This window comes from Crocodylus siamensis, chromosome 3, assembly GCF_052110815.1.
Source record: "Crocodylus siamensis isolate JL-2025a chromosome 3, ASM5211081v1, whole genome shotgun sequence".
NCBI lineage: Eukaryota > Metazoa > Chordata > Crocodylia > Crocodylidae > Crocodylus > Crocodylus siamensis.
In genome coordinates this window covers 101,798,815-101,820,190 of record NC_143397.1, presented here as the reverse complement: position 1 = coordinate 101,820,190, position 21,376 = coordinate 101,798,815, and the positions used below count along the sequence as shown (strand labels likewise).

The following is a 21,376-nucleotide window of genomic DNA, read 5'->3' as shown; positions in this document are numbered from 1 at the left end:
TCATCGTCCAATTGTTCAAGATTTTCAAAAACAACTCATGATTTTTGAGCCTCTCTATTTTGTGGGCTTAAGGCACTTTAAAGGGGCCCAGTTTCCCTGGTGGGCATTTTTCAGATAGTATAGGGTACAGCACTTGAGGGGTGTCATCTCAGGTGCCCAGAAGCTGAAGCACCCCAACATGGGCAGGTGGTTATGAAATCTTGGCCATAAACATGAACCCTCAAAGGAAAGAGCTTCCTTTCCTCCATTTGTTTGTTCCCACTATTGGGGTATCTGAGGGCCTAGGAATCTGAATATTTCATCTGAACATGGATCAACATCAAGCTATGATCCTCAGCCAGGATGATATAGTTCCCTCAGTGCCATGATATCCTTTTAAGGGTGCCATAGGGTGTTGCACAATATTAGCATTGTTGGGTAGGAAAACATCTACTCTTGATTCACAAAATAAACCAAGAGATTTCAAATAGGAACTATAGTGTCAAAAACCATTCTGACCTGTCCTAGCCCTTCTCAGTTCTTCACAATAGAATGCTTTATTGTATGTCTGTAGTCAAAAACAAATTAAAATGAAGAGCTGGCATTCGGAGGTATGTCTTCCTTTTAAGGTAGGGTGCCGTGAGTCTAAAAAGCTTGAGCGCCACTGCAGTGAAGGCAGGGGGAATCCTACATTTTGTGCTCTACCCATTTGACTTATGAGTAAATAAGGCAAATAACAATGTAGCAAATACCTAAGCATCCCTGCAGATTGCTCCAGGCAACCTCACCTTTCTCTGGGAGAACAGGTGAAGAAAGCAGAACACAATCAAAGTTGTTTAATTGCATTTTTCCCCTGAAAGCTTATAGTTGCTTCACTGACATTAGCAACATATCTGTGTTCCAGGCTTTCAAATTTTTTAAATACCTAGTAAATGATGATTTCATGCTTGCGTAATATAATTACACCTGCCTAATTACCTAATGGCTTGAACAGTGTAAATGGAGGTGAGTACAAAAAATACTGTATTTGAATGCATCATGGTAGAGCTTTCTGATTGTGTGTTGTCACAAAACCGTAACTGCATGAAACAACATTGTACAAAGTGTATAATATGTACTAAAGGTGGGGTACTAAAGGTGACAGAATTCTCCTAGCAATAGAGGCTGAAAAGTATCATGAAGAAACATGTACCCAAATACCTGAATATTCACCTAACTCATAAGAACAAGAGAAAGATTAAATACACATAAGGAACAAAGGGAGATGGGGAAGGATCTGACGACTTGTCTCTCTATTTATGTTAGTTGGCATTGGTTCAGGCCCCGAGCATTCATTTCCAGATCTCCTAATGGGCAAAGAGACTATAGATGAGGCAGCAGTTTTGCCCTGGAGAATGCATAAGTGATCTTTATAGAAGGGAAGGAAAGGGGGCTCCTGAAGAAGGTGGCGAGACTGAGTGAGGCCCCTGGTGTTAAAATGAGGCAGGACACTATTCTGAAAAGCAAGGTGGAGGAAGGAGCTTTTCAACATACTTAGGGAACGGTCAACTTACATGTAAAACAGTGAAGGTAGGAAGAAAGCAAAAGGGTTGGGTATAGCCTCTGGTATTACTGCCAGAACAGGGAATTGACACGCACTCCAGCAGTGAAGGGGTTAACAGTGTGTTAGTCCTTAGTGAAACAATTGTGAATCACAGCACAAACCAGGGGATTCAGCTATGCTAACAGCTCAGCATGCAGGGTTATAGTAACCTTTGTTCTGTTTTTTGCTCTCTCTCTTGTATTCGTGGTCAGTCACTCCCTCTCTCTGCCTGCCTCTCTGGTTTGTGTGGTCACGTGCTTGAGCTTAGATGCCTTTAATCCCACCCTCATGGGGGGGGAGGAGGGAAACTGCAGGACAGAAGTGAGCAACAAGCAGAGCTGCCAGGATTTTCCCTAATGGAGGCAAGGATCCAGGATGGTGAAACCTTGCAATTTCAAGGAGCACTGGGAAAGGAAGAGAAGACACGCAGGAATGATGGGCTGCTTGGGTCCCAGGAGAACTGGTGCTGATAGGAAAAGGGTAATTCTCTGTATACTCTATTGTTCACCTGGTTTCTCTGCTGGCTTTCAATGTTGGCTTTTGCTATCAAAGCTGGCTTGATTTCATCTGTTTTCTGTAAGCGGTTTGAGGAGGCTTAATATACCAAGGGGGCTTTGAGAGTCCTTGGATGAAAGGCCCCATCCGGAGGAATGCATGTTTTTGTCCTGCACAGTCCCTTTGGGGGAGAAAAAGAATAAACGAGGAGTAGGAAACTTAATGACAGTGCAGATCTGTTCTATTTGAACCAATATATAGAGAGTCTGGAAAGGAGCTGGTGTTAGCCCTGGCCATGGTGCAAGATTGGGAGGGAGGAAACAAATTGTGCTGGGTGTTTAGTGCCTGCTAGAAGGGTAGTAGAAACAAGGGGAAATGGGTGGTGGTCAGACTCTGTCCTTGGAAATAGGGAGGAAAAAATGGAAGGAAACAGTGGAATCTGGAAAGACTGGATTACTGTATATATTTAGAGTCTCTGGTACAGCCTCAGTGAACAAACAGAGCCTGTACGACCTCCATATAAGGCAGCTGTGAGCATCTGACCAATATTAGATTCTCCATTTTCTTGCCAAGCCTGCAGGGAGGGAAGGATCAATTTAACCAGTGCCCCTTCTTCTCATCCCCAAGGTAACTGCTATTAATCCCTGTAAGTTGCCAGTTTCAGGATCACATTATGTTCTCTGGCAGCCCTCCCAAAGGAAAAGAAAGTTGCTAAAATATCCCTTGGGGTGCAGCATGTACCTTTTAAGTCATGGCTCACATACGAAATTAACAACCATTTTGACTGCCTGGTAAAGTGCACAGCATATGCTGTTAATGATAATGCTAATAAGAATAATCTGCATCTGTGGTGGCTTTGCAGCTTGGTTTACTAATTCATCCAGTCTCTCCTCCTCCTATAGTCACTGGGAAAATAGTTTCATGCATGATGTATGGACTGTCATATAGGCACAGTGTTTGAACAAGCACTGGCTGGTAGGGCAGAGGAAAGAACTGTAAACCTTCACCAAATGGCAAAACACTGTTGTTTTCCTAGTCCTAAAATGGGGTGTGTGGGGTGTGTGTGCACGTGTTTGTGGAGTAACATATATACCATACTTACTCAAATATAAGATGACCCGGATTATGAGACAACCCGCTAATAATTAGATTCTGTATATGGACAACTTATCCTTTTGTTATAATTTTCCAAATACAGAATCTAATTATTGGAGGTTTGCCTTGAATTTGTCCCCATTCCACTGCTACAGCAGGGAAAATAAATCTGGAGGATCAGAGAGCACCCCCTCCCCAACTTCACCCTGCAGCCCCTCTTCCTCCCCTCCCCCAAACTATAAGACCCGGTCTCCTTGAGCAAACAAAGTAAGAAGCAACTTTGAAAACACTGACCAAGAAGTAATCATATCCATAGTAACTTGCATATAGAGAAATGAGTACAGGTACCTACAGCAGTACTGCCAACCTCACCATGTGATATCATGAGACAAACTCTTAAAAATCAAGAGATTTGGAGTGTAAATCATGAAACACTATTTTTGAAGTGTGTGTATGTGGGGGGTGGTTATTTGTAAAGGTGTGGGGGACCATGGGGGACGGTTGGAGCCTAGAGAGTGGGGGGCCCCCACACACCCTGGCAGGATGCAGGGTACTGTGGGTCAGGAGTGAGGGGAAGCAGCAGGGCAGGGGGGCTGTGGCTTGGAAGTGAGGGGCAGGCACACACACAGACAGCTGCCTGTGGCTCTGTCACGTTACCCACCCTGATCCTGGGTGATCCATTTCTCTAGTCCCTGCCCCACTCCCTCTGTCACTATGGGAGCTTCGATCTACCGCCCCTGCCCCTCATCCCTTCCCTATTCCCCTGCCCCTTCCCCTCCACAGACTGACCAGGATGGCACTCCTATACATGCCAAAAGAAAATATCTGGAAATTTGATTTCTCTATTGAGTCAGAATTAATTTGACTTGGAAATCAGGAGTCTCAGGATTTTTTCATGAGAGCTGGCATTATTGCTATCATGTTAGCTTATCCAGAATTGATGCAGTTTACCTCTTCTGAAACTGCTATAAGTTTTAGCACATGTACTCCAAAAACACACACACACGTATACCTTTACAGTTCTGTCTCATGACCAACCCAGTTCACTTAACAGTCCATAACACACACACAGTTTATCATAATCATCATCATCCCTGTTACAATACCCTAATCACACTCGCTAATTGCCCGTTTCCTTCCCCTTCCCCCACCCCACACCTTCCTCCCAACTCTTCTGTTTCTTGCCCCAGTCCTTTCACTTGTTGTCATTATTGTCATCATTCTCTCCAGTGGTTTTGTTTTTGAACAGTTTGTGCCAGTCTTTTCTCTTCCATTTGTCCTCTATCTTCTCCCCACTGTCTTCTACCGCCTTTCTGTAGTACAGCTGCATCTCACTCACTCCCATTCTGTTGCAGTCCTCAACTGGGAGGTTCATGTATCTGTGCATAAGCATATTCCTGGTCTTCCATAGGGAATTCCTGAAGCAGAAGATGAACAGGTCGAAGCAGGCTGCTGGGGTCCCTTGCTGCTTGGTCAGGTGGCCAAACAGCACCACCTCTCTGGTTAGGGTCTTGACCCCTGTCGCTATCATGAGAAATATGATTACTCTCTATCACCCTCCCCGCAGTATATGGGCAGTTCTAGAGGAGGTGGTCAATTGTTTCCTCCTTCTACTGACGAGTTTGCCTCGTGCAGTTCAATGGGCCTCTCTGCCCCTCTTTGTGTCTTACCCATATGGGGAACGCTCAGTGACCTACCTGCCAGTTCACATCCCTGTGCTCCTTCTGCAGATCCTTGTGGAAGATTCACTAGGTATGTATGTCCATGGGCAACAATCTGTCCCTTGCCCTTACTACCTACTGTATCTTGAAGTGGTTTTGTCATAGTCACCAGAGCCTTGCAGTGTAACTTGTATCTGCTCCAGGACCTCATAGAACTATGGCAGTTCCATAGTCCACAGGTACATATTGAACAGTGCACATACCCACCAACATCCATTAGCCCAAAACCAAAAAACTTATGATTTACCACATGCCTCATTGGGCTGGGCCGCACCAGAGACAGCAGTTTCAAGTCATGGTGACCCGACAGCTCAGCACTGTTCAGTATATGTGTGTACTCCAGATACCAACCCCTGCCACAAAAGGTCCATGTGCTAATTACCTCCCCCATTCATGACTGGAACAAGGTGTTCTTGTGATAATTCCTGGGATTCTCCAAAAATGGATATGCAGTTGAGGTGCAAGGCAAACTGGTTTGGCTCCATCTCATGGAGAGTGGAGCTATATTAATCATATGCAACAGGCTGAGAGAGAAGGCAACAGAGGGATTCTACATATTCTGTTTGGGGTCTTGTTCAGTGATGTTTGCCAAATATTTAAGACTTTTAAAAAACAGAAATAATTGGAAAAGGGAAAGAAAGGGTGAGAGCAGCTGTAGGAGTGTGTGAAGGAGTGAGAGGGGGTAAACAGAACCGCCAGGGTGCCTTATTTGCCAGGAGGGAGAGACTAAGGGTGGAAGAGCAGCCGGCAGAGAGGGGAAGTGAAAGTAAATGGAACTCACAGTGTGTGCAGATGGTGAGGCTGAAGGTGGAGACTGGAGGGGAGGAGAAGCAATCGCAACAACACTTACAGAGCAGCCTCTCACTCTGGATTGAAAAAGGGAAGCTGCCAGGAGGTATTTCTGGCCCCAGAGAAGGGCAGAAGGGGTCGATTTCCTGCAAGCCACTGAGAGGAGTGGCTGAGCATTCCTGAAAGCAGGTATTGCTGATCCTACCAGAGAAATACTGCTGGAGTGACCGAAAGAAGGAGGTAGGTGGAGGCTTGCCTACACAAGGATTCTGATAAGTCATGGAGCAGAGTGACAGCTGAGGATCTTGGGAGGAAGACTGCTTTTCTCAGGTTAGAGCCTCCCTGGTGTGGCTTTGCTGTGCTTGGGAGAGAGGTCCTGTTGGGACTGTGTGTGTTCACTAGTAGACCAGAGCAGATCTGTGCTGACCAGCGATTGGATTGACTGGCTTTGTTCTTTTTGATATGAGAGATTGATCCCCAGGTGAAGGGGACATAGACTGACCCCAACGAGAAACTGAAAACCATTACATTTTGAGTATTTGAGCCCACACTAAGGCAATCCCCTGGAGGGGGTGGGTGCCAGACTAAGACTACAGTCATCCAAGTGGTTGAGGGCTGAGCATTAAACCATCAGGCAGCATCAAAATCCAGCTGCAGAGAACTTTGAATTCCATCTGGAGTGGCTAGGGTGGGGTAAAAGGGAAGTTAGAGCCCCACAGAAGACGACAGATATCAAGACCTGAAGGATCACCTCAGGGTATTGCCTCCTAGTAATATAGTGTCATCAAAGTCGCAGCAGGAAATAAAAACATAAAATCAAGTTCCTGGCAGACCGGGTGATCTGAGGTTGAGGTCCATCCTGTCACTGCCTGTAGGTAAATGAGCTCTTGGCAGTGGCAACAACCCCTATAATACCTACAGTCATCACAGAGCGAAGAGGAAGTTGAAATATATTTTATGTGGCTCACCATGACTTCGTCCTGGCAGGGGAGACACCACGATGATGGTGTTGGTACAGGGGGGGTTAGTGCACCAGGAAAGGTGTGATGTCCTTCTTCCCAGCCTTGAATAACTTGATGTAGTTGAGGATGGAGACCTGTCCAATGTACTGAAAGCAGGCACCCCTACAAGAGTCTACTATAGCCTCCCAGTGCTACACATTTTATGGCACTGGGGGATTGCTCTTGGGTTTTCCCTCTAGCTTGCTCCTTTGGCCTTTTGGCTAAGGGCAAGTGATATTAGGGGGCCTCTGAACCCCAAGGCCTCCAGGCTTCTGGCTTGCACGTAGGATGCCTGCCATAGATTGGGGAGTATCTGAAGCCCCAGACTGACGAGTCTGGGATGTAGGATATTTATTTGCTGGTGTTAGAACCACACAGGCCTGAATGACTGGGCTCTGCTTGTTTGATGGAATTCAGAACTGATTTGGCTGCTGTGGCCTCAGACATGAAATTTAAAAAAAAATGTGATTAGATTCCCATCAGCGGTTTTACACTAGAGGAGAATGCCAGAGCTTGCTCTAGCCTTTCTGAATGCTAGCTTGGTATTGTAGTATCTTCAAGCTCACTGCTCATTCCCGCCTTTTTTAAGAGGGATCATTTTTTATTATGACTAAAACTGCCTACCCCTCAGCATGGAGAGGACATTCAGACTCTAGTATGAATGTCCTGCTTACCATCTACTACAATAGATACATTTTGATTGTGGTGATAAACTGTCCCTGCCTACAGTTTCAGATTTACTAGCAAAGGCCTTTGCTCACAAGAGAATACATTTACTTAAAGCTGTTTTTTTTGCATTACAGTGCAAAGGTGGTCAATACACAGTACTTCCTGAATGGTGCACAGCTGTCCTTTATTCCTGCTTGTTCTTTCCCTATTTTGCTTGCATCCTAAAATCCGATGCTTGAAACAGGGGTCCAGGAAGCTGAAGTTTTGTGTACACAGGTATTCCAGAGTCTGTGCTCATGACCATTTGGCTAGTGACAAAGGGCTTGTCTGCATAGGGAAATTGATTGGAACAGCTACTGCAGAATAAGATGTTCCAAAACAACTGCTCTGGAATAGCATCTTTTATTGGCATTCTGATTCCAGAAGAAGACTGCTTCTTTCTGATTTTATCTTCTTAAGCCAAATAGTAAAAAGGTGTTCTTGTTCTGGAATAAAAATGTCTGCCCAGGGAACTCTTCGGCAATAGGTTTTCAAATTCATTGTCCCATGTATGCATAAATAGCCACTGCACAGGGTGAGAAGGGCAGCCTGACTTGCTATAAACATGAATAAGATACCTCCCTGCCTACCTTTCCCTTTAAACTCTTGAGGACAAGAACCACCTCTCTTCACCTCTCAATTTCTTACTATATTGAAGTACCATGCCTAAAACACTGGGGCCCTGAGCAAAAATCATTCATATTAATACTAGCTCCTCCTCCTTCCAGGTATCTGAAGCATGCATATGCCTAAAATTTCAGTAGCATAGAGGAAGTGATTATGGTGGCAGCCAGTGCTGAAAGCAGGATATGTTCAAGGCATGTCTTGTAAAACAAAACTTGCAATTTTTATTGCAAAACCAGACCAGCACCTTTTTTCTAGACTTTGGGGACTTTCTTGCCCACTTCTGAGGGAAAGTTCTGGTCATTATCCACATACAAGCTATTTTTTTTCTTTTTGCAGAACAGAGTGAAATGACTGCGTGGTTTATTTTAGAGCCAAGAAGTAGCTTTTGTGCTTATCCTGCAAAAATCTCACTTCCCAGTTTCCATGCAAGTGAACCACCTTGGAGGCAAAAGGGAGACCTTTCTTCCAGGCATTCACATGAATCTTAGAACTGGCAGTATGATTTGGTAATAATATGAGTGTTTTTCCCTTGGAACATGTTTAGGGCAATAAGGGATGAGGACTCGGGAAGTAGATGGGGAGCACAGCTAGAGCTTTGATACCACCCCTCTATGTCCTACATCAGCAAGAATGAGCCACTCTGGAGGGTAGTTATCTGCTGTTGGCCATGTGCACTAGCAGAAAACTTTATTCTGGCATCAAGGTAGGAGCCAAGGAGAGAACTGCAAGTCATAGGGCACGTCTGTGCGAGACGCTAACTACACAGTAGCCTAATACTGTGCAGTAGCACATCACAGCATGGCCAGTGCTAATATACTACTGTGCAGTATTATTAGGCTACTGCGCACTAGCATCACTAAAAAAGTGTTTGCTGGTGCTACTGAGCAGTAACTCTGGTTATTGTGCATTTATTTAGTACATGATTATACAAGTACTAAATTAAATGCACAGTAACCACTGTGCCTTTATGAACATGTAGAAGTGCCTGTAGTATAGTGTGTGCCTGGCCTGCTCTTGAGTTTGCATAGCTGTAGATAGGGCTGCCTAGGTAGCGATCTAATCCAAATAATGTAGTTTAACTACTGACTGCTGACCGTGGGCAACTGGTGCCTCCTGGCTCGGGGTGGGGGGGCACTAGCGGCTGATTGCCAACTGGGGGGGCAGTTCCCCAGCAGCCAGGCACTGCCAGAAAAACCAGAAGTGCTGCCGGCGCTTTTTGGGGTGGGCACTAGCCAGCGCGCCCCACTCCCTGGCCAGCAAGGGCCAATTTCAGGGGGGGCACATGCCCTACGCATTGCCTAAGTCACTGACTTCCCTGTATTTAACCTGCTTGATACTGTGTTTCAACTTCCTCTTCAAATTCCAGAAAAGAAAGCACAATTCTTCTCTGTTTACCTCTTTACAATGGTCTGTCCTGGGAAACAGCCAAAGAAGATTAAGCAAAACTATGTTGCCATGAGTCAGCCTGGCTACTTGTTGGCCCAAGCAGGGGGTCAGCCCTGTTCTCTGTCAGCAAAGCACCCATTTTCCACGCTGATAGAAGTGGAAGGTGACAGAATTGTGTTTGACACCTAGAAGTTCTACCAGGTAACATGCTGCTGCATCAGGCATTTAATTTTAGAAGTTTAAAATGAACAATTAATGTATTTTTTTTTCTAGAGAGATCAGCCCTCACCTGGGTACCCCATGTGATGATCAGGCTTTTCCAAAAATATGCAGTTGCCAGCAAACCCCTGTGGTCCACCCTGCACACCTTCCTGCAAACCTCCCTTTATAAATCTGTGGTGTATCAACACCTTGAATACTGTACCATTTTGATCACCCCCTCACCCAACCTCAGAAGGGGTACAGAAGAACTAGAAACTGTACTAGAAACTAGAAAAGGGCAGCAAAGGTGATCAGGCGTATGGAGGGGCTTCCATATGAGGAGAGACTAAATAGGCTTGGATTTTTCAGCTTAGAAAAAGAGGTACTTGGAGTGGGTGTGATAAAGGTTTACAAAATACTGAATAGCACAGAGAAAGTAAATAGAAACATATTTGCTATCTCCCAGAATACTAGAACTAAGGGACATAATATAAGACTATTAGATAGTAGGTTTAAAACTAATAGAGTATATTTCATACAGCATGTAATTAAGTTGGAGAACTCATAATCCACAAGATGTTACAGAAGCTGATATTTTCACCCACTTCAAAAAGGGATTGGTCAAATTCAGGGAGGAAAAATCCAGCAGTACTTGTTGAACATGACAGCTAGGAGTGCAGCCTCTAAATCCCAACTTCCCAAACCTCTAAATACTGGAAGCTGCATGTCTGAAAGGAGCAGGGCATGGAAAATTTTGGACATGTCCTGTTCACCTTTTTTCTCAGCATCCACACTGTGCCACTGTGTGAGACAGGTGTATTTGTTGGGCAGTGACTCTAGACCTAGGCCCACCAAGAATGACAAGGCCCTGTCAATGGCTAGAAGAACGCAAAACACTTTTTTTGGGGGGGGGACATGTAATTCAGTGGGATTTAACTGTTTGCCTGACTTTCTTTAAATCACTACCCCAAAAATACCGTCTACTTGTAAATCTAGCAAAGCACAACAGCTAATTCCTTGGAACGACAAGTGACAAAACAGGAACAGGAGTGAAGGATAGGTTAATAACCAAGATACTAAAGGAGGACACTGAGCAGATGCTCAAAGACATCCAAGGAGCCATTCCACACTTCCCAGTAAAACTGTGCTTGGAAACATGCACATACAAAGGCAAGAAAGATAGTTGTGCAGTTACCTGGGTCCTCTTTAGGTAGCTTGTGCTTCCTGGTCAGGTAATTGGACAGCTTGGCCTAGGCCAGGAGGAGATTGACCAGAAGATCCCTGAGTTTCATGGGGCTATGGATGCAGTGCTTATAAATTAAAAGGTGTGGGGCAAAGTGCAGTCAGAACCTCAAAAAGAGGTTCTTGAGGAGGTCAAATAGGGCATGCAGGTGCCAGGGTCTCTCTTTGCTGCAGAGGATGCAGCTGTTGGGGGAGTCTGTGAACCGTGCCCTGCATATGCTGGGGCTGAGGACTGCGCAGGAGCTGCCCAACTATAACCCCAGTTACTCCTGGGGCTAAGGTGGAGGACAAGCTAGTCGACTGCGGCTCCCTGTCCTGCCATTTGGTATTTGGGTGGACACAAAGGCATGGTAGTGAATGGTGTGGAACACAGGTATTTACAGGAAACCGTGAGGCACCATCCGGAAACAGACAGGTTTGATGTCCTCTGATGGTACAGGGAGAGTGCCTGGGGGTGATGTAAGGGGAGGGGGAAGTGATGAGGTCAGAGTCCCACATCCAGCTCCAGAGGGTTGGGAGTTATGGGTAGGTAGAGGCTGCACTCTCCTAGGCTGTTCAATATACACAAGGGATGTTGGTGGTAGGGCAGTGTTGACTGACTAGGGTATGCAGTAGGGAGCACCCAGGTAGACAGCTCCATGTGCTGGGCAAGTTCAGAGGAATCTGCTCACCCCTCACCTGACAAAGACTAGGAGGTCTCCAATATGAGTGGTCTTGGCCAGGCCTGCTGTGTGAGTTGGGATTCTGGGCTAGATGGACCTATGATCTGACCCAATAAATAGCAATTCTTCTTTTTTTATGTAGGCTTTCAAGAAAATTTCCTCCCCCCAACTTGTCTCCAGCTTGTTGGAATTTAAGGTAGGAGATGCTATACCAAATCAAATGGTTTGTTTAGGGTCAAACTGGCTGGATTCTGCTGCTTTAGAGCAGTGGTTCTCAACCTTTTTTGTACCAGGACCCATTTGTAAACATCAGTGACCAGTCCTGACCTACAGGGGGCCCTACCAGTGCCCCTCACTCCTGACTCACAGCTCCCTGACCCTGCTGATGCCCCTCGCTCTGAAGCCACGGACCCCAAGTCCTGCCGGTGCCCCTCACTTCCGACCCACAGTCCCCTGCCCCCTAGGCCATGCTGGTGCTCCTCATTCCCAACCCACAGCCCCCTGTTCTCCTCAACCCTGCTGGAGGGGATCCCTGTGTGGCTCGGGCTGGAGCACGGTGGCTGCAATGGCTCCGGCTCATGTGGGCAGCAGTGGAGGGAGTCCAGCCATGGCACGGGCCGGAAGGAGGAGGAGGGAAGGCCTGTGGCACCCCACCTACTCTGGACTGGGGCTCCTGTGCTGTGCTAGGCAACCTGGTCACAGCCCCTTCCACCCAAGCAGCATCTCCTGGCCACCCAACCCCTGTGAGTACGGGCACCAGCCCCAGTGCTGTTGGCTCAGCTACACAGCCCCCCACCCATTCCCCCACTGGAGGGGCAGGTGCCTTCCCTCCCCCCACCTCCTCCCTACCCTGACACAGCCTTAGCACCAGGCCGTCTTTCCCCAGTGCCAATAGGCACCCCCCTCACACACACACACACCCATACAGTCCCCAAGCCCTGGACCTCCAACCCCCACTCCCCATACCCTTACCTGCATCCAGCTGCTGGGGCTGCTCTTATAACCCTGCCTGGCTGCATGCCAGCCACAAGCATGTGCACGCAGATGCACGTGTGCCCACTTCTTCCAATTGCCACAAGCAGCTCTTTGCAGGCTGGAATGCTGCCAGGCTGCAAGGGGAAACCTATGCTTTCCTGTGTTTTTCTGGGACTTGCTCACAACCCTTTCAAATATTCTTGCGACCCACAGGTTGAGAAACACTGCTTTAGAGCTGGCGTAGCCAACCTGTAGCATGCATGTCACAAGTGGTATGGACAGCCTCTGTGTGTGGTACACAACAGACTGGGGAGGAGATGGGGAGCAAAAAGCAAAGCAGCAGATCAGGCAGGGAGCAAGCACAGGGCAGGGAGCAAAAAGCAGAGCAGATTAGGCAGGGAAAGGCGATTGGAGTGGCACTTGGAGAGGGTGCGAAGCTTAATATGTGGTATGTCTGCCAAAAAGGTTGGTCCCCACTATTTTTTAAGAGGAAATCTGTATAATACAACTGATGCGGAGTTAGCTCAATAAAGAATTCAGAGAATCCTCACTTTTTACAGTTTTATTAAATTCTAGCAGAGCGTGCAGTTTCAAATACAATTTTGGGGGTTAATTCAGTGGGATTTAACTGCTTGCCTGGCTTGCTTGAAATCACCACCCCAAAAATAATATCAAACTGCCAAGCTTTTCTAAATCTAGCAAAGCAGTTTAGCCATTAGGGCTTCTAGTCCCTCAACCTGCAATTGCATCTTATGTGAGCTTGCATAGTAGTGCTGGAGGCTAAGTGTAGCGAGGTTCTGCCCACATTAGATGCATTTTTAGGATCAGGGCACTTGTCACATTTGCCCGCTACGTGTGTAGGCACAAATCCAAAGTCACAGCTTATTGATAATTAATGGTCAGTGCCTGAAGTAAGGACCCATAGCCACAACTGCTGCACTTTAATTTTATCAGTAAACATTTACTTACCAAATTCCCTTCAATCCTGAAGTTCCACGTATAGTTTATGTAAAGGAACACTCATTCCAGACACACAGTCAGTTGTAGGTTGGATTTCTAAGCTTAGTGACTTGGCCTAGTGCAATCATGCAAGGTACAATTGAATAGTATTAATCTAGATTGCAGCCTTACATTACAAGCCAGTTTCAGAAAGCCTCGACTATGCCCTCTACCCCATTTGTCCTCTATTGTGTGACCACATAAAGGCTTTCCTGAATCTCACTTCTCCACTTACAGGAATGCAGGGGTTTGTTCCAGTTACTTCTCTTTGGAAATAAATGAGGAAAGTGGAGCTTGAAGTAATAGCATCAAGAGCCTGCCTAGAGAGGCACCAATACAGGAGAGAATATGCTGCCTCTTGAAGACGAAATGGTCCATGTATTTCTTCCCCCTCCCTTTCCAAGCACAAGCGCAGTCCTGAGAAAATTCCAGTGGGGTAACATAGAAGCCCCTTAACTGTGTCACTGGGGAGGGTGATGGGTAGGCACAGTGAATTTGATATGTATGCAAATACAATTCCTCTGGAAGGATGCAGCATCATTTAGCTGATGGCCTTATAAAAGCAAATGTGCTGGAAACATAACTTTACATGAAAGCTATGTTTATAACTACATATGAATAGCTGATAAGCTGAAATTGGAATAGTGCTCCATAGATTGCACTTTCTGTAAGAGTAGTTTCAAGTGGAAGCTTATACCTTTTCAATAAAATACGTAGCATGGCACAAGAAATATTGTTTAGAAAAGAAGTGTAAAATATAATCGTGTCACGGAGAATTACTTTTTTGGAGCGTACACCCACAATCCATTGCAACTATATAAGTAAAATCTTAAGCAGGAATAAAGAGACAATTGGCAAAATTTCTGAAAAACCTGGGTAATAAGGGCTTGAATGGAAAAGACCTAAACTTGGGACTGGATTTAAAAGCCAAACCTGACAGAATACAAATACTGTAAGCTTCTGAAAAAAATGGATCTAGATTTCCAACTCTGAGGTCTCCACATGTTCTGTCCGTTATAAAGGTGATGGAACCAGGACAGTCAGAACAGGACTACCCAGGACTTTAGGTCACTTTCATGCTCCTTGAGATGGTCAGGCTATTTCTTTGCATAAATTAGAGCAGCTGGCTGCAGTTACCTCCAAAAAGCTGTTCTGGCAATGGGGATTGCTGGGACTTAGCATCATCTTTTCTCTGTGCTGACAGTGGTGAATTGAACAGGAGGGGATGCTCTAGTAGTGGTTGCATATCGCCTAAGCAGTCCTCTAAATTGAAGGAGCACCCTGGAGTAGTCCTTGTTTTTAGGGACACACTGTTATTGCCTTCCTGGCTTTGTTTTTTGAGCTGCTCTGGGTGACCTGGGTTCTGCCTTGAATTTGCCGTTTGGAGTTGTGGTTTGGGACCACACTTCTATGTTAGAACTGTTGTCATCACAGAAGGCATCCTTTACAGAGCTGGGTTACAATTTTTGAGTGCTATGTAGAGTAACACAGGCAAGTTCCATTCAAAATCTCTTGACACTCATGACTAGAATCTCACTTCCTTTTCTCCTCTGCCTAACTGGGAAACAGACTCCCTGCTTCCAACTTCCATCTGGCAGCATCCTAGTCCCGCAGGCAGAAGAGTGTTTTCCTTCTTCACCTGTGTGTTTGTCTGTGACCTCCAGTAACTTTTACTTTCCATGCTGCATGAACTGAAAACCCAGTTAAGTAGATGGACAATACACAACTTTCTAAAAGACCAGAGACCTGATAGATAATTGTATCTCCACAATCTCATTCCCCAAATCAGATACACCAAGCACGGGGATTGGGAAACAACACCCTGAGGGCTGGGTCATGTGTATACAGAGAAAGGTCTAGGGGCACATCTACACATGTGTTTTTACATGCATTAGCCTATTTTAATGTGCATGAAAGCATCACAAAAAGTGCACTTTCACATCTGTAGCACCACATATCACACATTCAGCTGTTCTCCACACTGCAAGGTAGCAGTGTGTGTGCTGGGGAGGGTTGGCCCCAGGATATCCATGCTCAAAACTCTGTGGCAATAGGAAGTAATTGACTGAAAGAGAAGAATGGAGTAGAGAGAGTAAGACTTGTAAGAATCACGAATCACGAATTTCATCAGTGGCGAAGAGTCTGATAGATAGCCAGTTAGAGGGATGGCATAAAAAAGAGTCAAACTAGAGATTATAAAAGGAAAATTATAGCCAGTAGGGAACTCAATTTAATAGCTAAGTGTTCTAATTTTGTGTAATCTACTTATAACTGAGGTTGGTAGGTATCAGTTAGTGGCTGCCTAGAAAACGGAGTTGAGAGTTTGTTTACATATATTTAAGAAAGAATCATAAAAGTTCCACTTTTGAATTTGAATATTGTAATGAATACTCTTCATTACAAGTTGGGTAAACTGCTCGGTCAAAATCTGCTGATTTTATTGCTGCCATCCCTATAATGTAGCCCACAGAAGAACAAAGTTAGGTGAGGGGACTCAGGTTGCTTTTACATAGACCTGAACAGAGGCATTCATTTTTCCTGTACCTTGATACCCCATCTGTGAAATGAAGATAATGGTGCCTTCTAGCCACCCTTGATCTGTTTGGGAAGCTCTTTGAGACCAGGTGTGCATGTACAGTGGGCCTCTAATTTCAATCAGGACCCCAAATCTCAGTTATGGATACTGTAATATCAGTAATAGTTCTAATACCCCCTGTGCTCTGCAAGTACTTTGTCTGATGAAGTTACTCCAGTAAGCTCCATGACTCAGAGAGGCTCTTTCATAAGTCACCCATTAAATGTTTTACTGCGTCTTAGCCAGGGAGTGACCAAACACGATCCCTTTTTTTTTTTCCATTGCTTCCTCACTCACAGGTGTCCAAGTTGGGGGGCAGGAGGAAGGGAGGGGCTCTTACCAAAGTCCACCCACCCATCTTTGGTCTAGATGCTTGCCTCAGTTTTCTGTATTCAGTCAGTCTCTAGTGGTTATTACCTTATCCAGGTTTCCCCTCTCTCTCTCTCTCTGCTTTCCCTACTAAAACAGTCTTATCACTTTGGCCAGCTGGCTGAAGCCCACCACGATATCTTGAAGGAACATTCTGCACGCCCATGCTCTCGCCTGCCACGACTCACCATTAAGGGAGAAAAGAAACACCTGGACACGTGGCTTCTGACACTGTTGGTCTTGACATCTGCCTTAGTGTAATGAGGGCTCCACCAACCCCTACACCTTCGCCCATTCCACTGGGTATTAATTCACAGTCCATATAGTCAACCTCAGAGCTGGTTAGACACTTCTTAACATCTCTGGCTCTGACAAATCAATTGCTACCTTGATTCTGGTTATCCTCCACCAGGCTTAGAGCAAATAAGGACCTGATCTGTATTTTACCAGGTTTTTGGGCCTATTGTCTGGATAGTTGCACCTCACTATCCTGCTATATCTGGGAGGGATAAAGAAAAAAAGAGAAAAAAAATCCAAACTTTGACTTCTTCCTGCCCTTATAGTCCAGTCTCTACAGTACCTCTTCTGAGATCTGCTATTAGGGTTTTTCTGGGCTGCCATGTGGCAGTTTCAGGTTACCTGACAGCTGCTTGTTTGGGGTTTCTTCTCTGTCAGCTCCCTCAACAGAGCTGTCTCTGAAAACCCTTCCTGATCACTCCCTGTGTGCCTTCAGTTGTCCCTGCCACCTCTCTGGCTGAGTCAGGAACTTCTAGTTTTGGGAGTGTCTCTTGTGTGCTCTGGGTTCCTTTTTACATTGGAGTTCATGTTTCTTCTTCCTCCCCTCCAAAAATACCTGGAGAAGAACGATCCCTGCAAGGCTTTTTGCAGCCTCAGGGCTGGGGCAGCTGCTTGCAAATCTGGTGAGTTAATTTTTCCCCCACAGTGGCTCTTCTCTTTCCTTACAGCAGGGCACACAGCTCTTTGTGAGCTCTAGGGGTTTCTGGTCCTATCAGATTGATAGGTCTGGAAGCATCCTCTATGTTACCAGTGGCTTTGGGATGGTTTTAAATGTTTCTCTCTTTCCTTACAGGTTTGGAGATATCGGCTGGGCCTGGCTTGCACCGTGCCATCTGTCTTCCTGTCTAGGGCCGGTGCTGATAGAATGAACACACTGAGGCATGAGCACAAAAGAGCGGGACCCCACATCTAGTAGTCATGCTCCAGAAAAGACTGTGGTTCTTTCGCAGGTGGTGCCATTGTTCTAGCCCCTTTGTCCAGCTCCTCATATTGACCGTGGTGACATTTGGTGTGCTGGCTCCTTTGGCTTGTCATCGGCTGATCCATTCCTATTTCTTTTTACGACACTGGCACCTGAACCCCATGAGCCAGGAATTCCTGAAGCAGAACCAGGAGGAGGGTCAAGCTGCCCTCCATTACTTTGAGGCCCTGCAAGCTCCAAACTCCTCAGAGATTTCAGGTGCTGAGGCCCTCAGGCCACGCCTGCTGGTCACCATCATCACTGTGCAGAGGCGGAATGAATTCCATTATGTCCTGCAAGTGGCATCCCACTTCCACCGCCTCCTCCAGAAGTGTGGGTCTGGCTGCCAGAACTACCAGATCTTCCTCTGTAATGTGGATATGGACCCCAGCAGCCACCAGGATGTCCAGCTGCTGAGCAAGTTCTTCACCACAGTCAACCGCTACAGAAATGAGGAGGACCCTGAGGCCTCAGTAAACCAATTTGAAAAGGAGAAGCAGGACTATGCCTTCTGCCTGGAGCAGTCATTGCTGGCTTACAAACCAGAATATGTCCTTCTGGTAGAAGATGATGCTGTTCCAGAGGAAGATATATTCCCTGTCCTGCAGCACCTCCTGCTGGTACGGCTCTCAAAGCCACACCTCAGAAATGCTCTCTACTTGAAACTTTACCACCCCGAGAGACTTCAGCACTACATCAACCCAGAGCCCATGAGGATCCTAGAGTGGTTTGGGATGGGCATGCTTCTCGGTCCCCTGCTGAGCTTCATGTACTCCTGGGCATTTGGCCGCCCAGCTGTTAGCTGGCTCATTATCTTCTTTTTTTTCGTGTACACTATGGCATTGGCTGAGTTGGTGGGGCGCCACTATCTGCTAGAGCTGCGCCGGCTATCTCCTGCCCTCTACAACCTAGTGCCTGTCACCGAGTGCTGCACTCCAGCCATGCTGTTTTCTGCCCCATCTGCCCATCGTGCCTTATACTACCTGAAGAAACTGTACTGCCGTCAAGGCTTTGCCAAGGACATTGCTCTCTACTCCCTGCTGCGCCCTCAGGGTGAGAGGGCCTATGTAGTAGAGCCAAACTTGGTCAGACACGTAGGGATGTACTCCAGCCTTAGGCTAAATGGCAACCCAAAGCTGCTGTGAGCCACCGAAAAATGCCTTTAAGGCTACGGTCCACATGAAGTCTTGTTATTGGCCAGAGATATTATATGTAATGCTGGCTTTCGTGCCAGTTACAAGAGTACTCAGAACTACCTGTGCCTCCTTATGGAGGGAAAGTATTTTCTTTTTTAAGAAAACTTACTTAAATACAAACAGCTCTATTTAAACTTTTTAAGGGTTACCTTAGAATTGAGAGGAAGGAACGGAAAGGCTCTCAGGGAAACCGTGGATAGGTTTGCTCCTCTCTAGGACCTCACCCAGCCCATTAAAACACCTCACCCTCCTCGTTCATACCTCCAAAGGTGGTGTGAATGTCTGCTTCATGCATGAGAGAGAGCAGATTCTCCACACAGGCCTTTATCCTTCAACTGGAGGAGCCCAGGGGAGTTTTGTCATTAATTTAAATGGAGGTAAACCCTTAAAACTGGGCTTTGATGTGCTGCCACCTATTTTCTTTTGCCATGGATTTTACATGCTGGTCCAGTTTGCTTCAGTGGGAGGCTCCAGCATGATCATGCTTTGATGCTTCATTCCATGGCAAGAGAAGTAAAAGAAAGATGCAGCAGGGCATCACTGCACCATTATTTTGTCTCATGGTGCAGTTAGATATAGGTAACAGCTACAGCTGAGAGATCCAGGAACAGCTGGGCGCAGTCATAAAAGCAAACTTCCACAATGCATCGCATTTAAAGGACCACAATTGAATTGACCTGTTAATTTGCTGTAATACGGTGATCCACCCAGTGGTGAGGGGATGGATAGTTGCCAGAAGCCAGCTGCTTTCTAGCAGAGCTGTGCATTGTGTGTTCAATTAAGAACAAAAAACACATGAGAATTAGGATCCTGGAAATTGGTTAGTAATCCAGACTGGTGGTTACAGAGGATTTTCCACTAGCCTACTGTAAAGTCCACAAAAGTTAATGGTGTCTTTTTATTGGGCTTCATTGGACTTTACATCAGGCCTGTATGAGTAAATTTGGGTCCAGCTATGGATGGAATTTGGCTGAACTATAGTATCATCTTGAAATTATGTGCAAACCCTCAATTTTCCCGATTTCCTCAGTGGGAAATATTTATTTTGGAGGGAGGAAGAGAGAGGAATTCCAATGTAAGTTCTTTTTCTACTTGTTTGAACCTGAAGCTTATAAACAAAAGAGACCAGGCATGAGCCAATGTGGAAGAAAACCAATGAAAAAAACTGTACCGCTCCAGTTGCCAGCCCATGATGCTTATTTGATCTGTAATATATGGGGATAACACAGTTGGAAGTCACTGTGGGTCCTGGCAGATGTTACATGTATGGTGCAACTGATGTGCTAATCACACCATAAATGAGAGCATGCCACACGTTCAACCAGTTTATGATACCACAAAATGACAAACCAGTCACAAAGATGTTTTACGTGCAGATTATCAGCAAGGGAACCAGAACAGCCGAAATTGGATTTGGGCTGTCCAGGGAGTTCTGTAAATGCCAAGTAGGCAGACTGACTCACCACACCTGGCACTAGCAGAGCCACGTGCCTGGCAGATTAATTCAGGGCTACACTACGTGTGGCTTTCAACTTGCCACTGCACCTAGAGCCAGGGATTGGGATACCAGGTGCCATATATGCCAGCAAATTTAAAGAGCACCACTGACTGCATCTGCAGCACATGGTTGGGATCCAATCCCTGATCACCACAATTGCATGTCCTGCAGTGCACAGGTGACATGGCTAGATGCACAATTGTTGGGATCTGGGATCAGGTTCCAGTGCGTCATTAAACTAATGTCAGTCAGGGGCCTAGAACATGGAACAATGCCAGCTCAGGCAAACATGCTTTCTAATAGAGGATGCATCAGAAACAAAGCAGACAAAAACAATATAACAACAGGTGAAAGTCCCAAAGATCCCATACAGTGATCATGCAGCCTCTACCCAGATGGATTGTAAAATCCTGTGAAACGCTGGAATTTGGGTGTCATTGTAAGTATGGTTTCACTAAGTGCCTGGACATGCGATCAGACATACGACTATCTACGCTGCCTCAAGTCTTGAACATTTCATAAGTGGGGTGAGGCATTTTCTTCCTTGTACTGTGTAAATCCAGAACATACTATTGTACTTTGAGGGTTTATTCATGCTAGTGCTTGCAAAGAAAATCCCACAGGGTATAAACAAAGTGCCAGATAATAAAAAGGAACCAAATGCCAATGCATAATTAAAGTGTTATGTTCTAAGAAGCCACTGTTCATTTCACCACTGTGTTACTTTTTCTTCATTTCCGTTATGGGTGCAATGCAAGGCCAAATTAATGTTAGTTCAAACTCCTTAAACATGAAACAAAAATAAAAGCCAAAGCTTAGCTGGATTGAAACATTTGGGGGCACAGGAAGAACTGAAGAATTGGTCCTCTGTATTTTCCTTAATCCAATACGACTTTGAATTTATGATGATACCCCCAACACATTCTATACATGGAAAATGTTTAAATGTGTTAGTTTCCCATGTCTAGAGTCTAATTATTAGAGGGTCATTTTTAAATTCATCCCTCCCACCCCTGCC

At 45.7% G+C, this 21,376-nt stretch overlaps 1 protein-coding gene across 6 annotated transcripts; it reads left to right on the top strand.

The window, feature by feature from the left end:
* The first annotated feature begins 1,836 nt into the window (after positions 1-1,836).
* Positions 1,837-21,070, top strand: PGAP4 (post-GPI attachment to proteins GalNAc transferase 4). 6 transcript variants are annotated; one of them, XM_090038895.1, is made up of 6 exons: positions 1,837-2,041; positions 8,334-8,503; positions 9,364-9,584; positions 11,631-11,684; positions 13,700-17,326; positions 17,497-21,070. In XM_090038895.1, exon 6 carries the CDS (start codon positions 17,622-17,624, stop codon positions 18,807-18,809), a length of 1,188 nt encoding a protein of 395 aa, XP_089895021.1. In that variant the 5' UTR covers positions 1,837-2,041; positions 8,334-8,503; positions 9,364-9,584; positions 11,631-11,684; positions 13,700-17,326; positions 17,497-17,621; the 3' UTR covers positions 18,810-21,070. The 6 variants fall into 6 exon arrangements, with proteins under 6 accessions (XP_089895021.1, XP_089895019.1, XP_089895018.1 ...); XM_090038893.1 differs by lacking the exon at positions 13,700-17,326; XM_090038892.1 differs by lacking the exons at positions 8,334-8,503; positions 9,364-9,584.
* The last annotated feature ends 306 nt before the right edge of the window (positions 21,071-21,376 follow it).

Coding starts and splice junctions, on each gene's coding strand:
- PGAP4 (XM_090038891.1), top strand. CDS start 17,622: ATGCTCCAGAAAAGACTGTGGTTCTTTCGCAGGTGGTGCCATTGTTCT.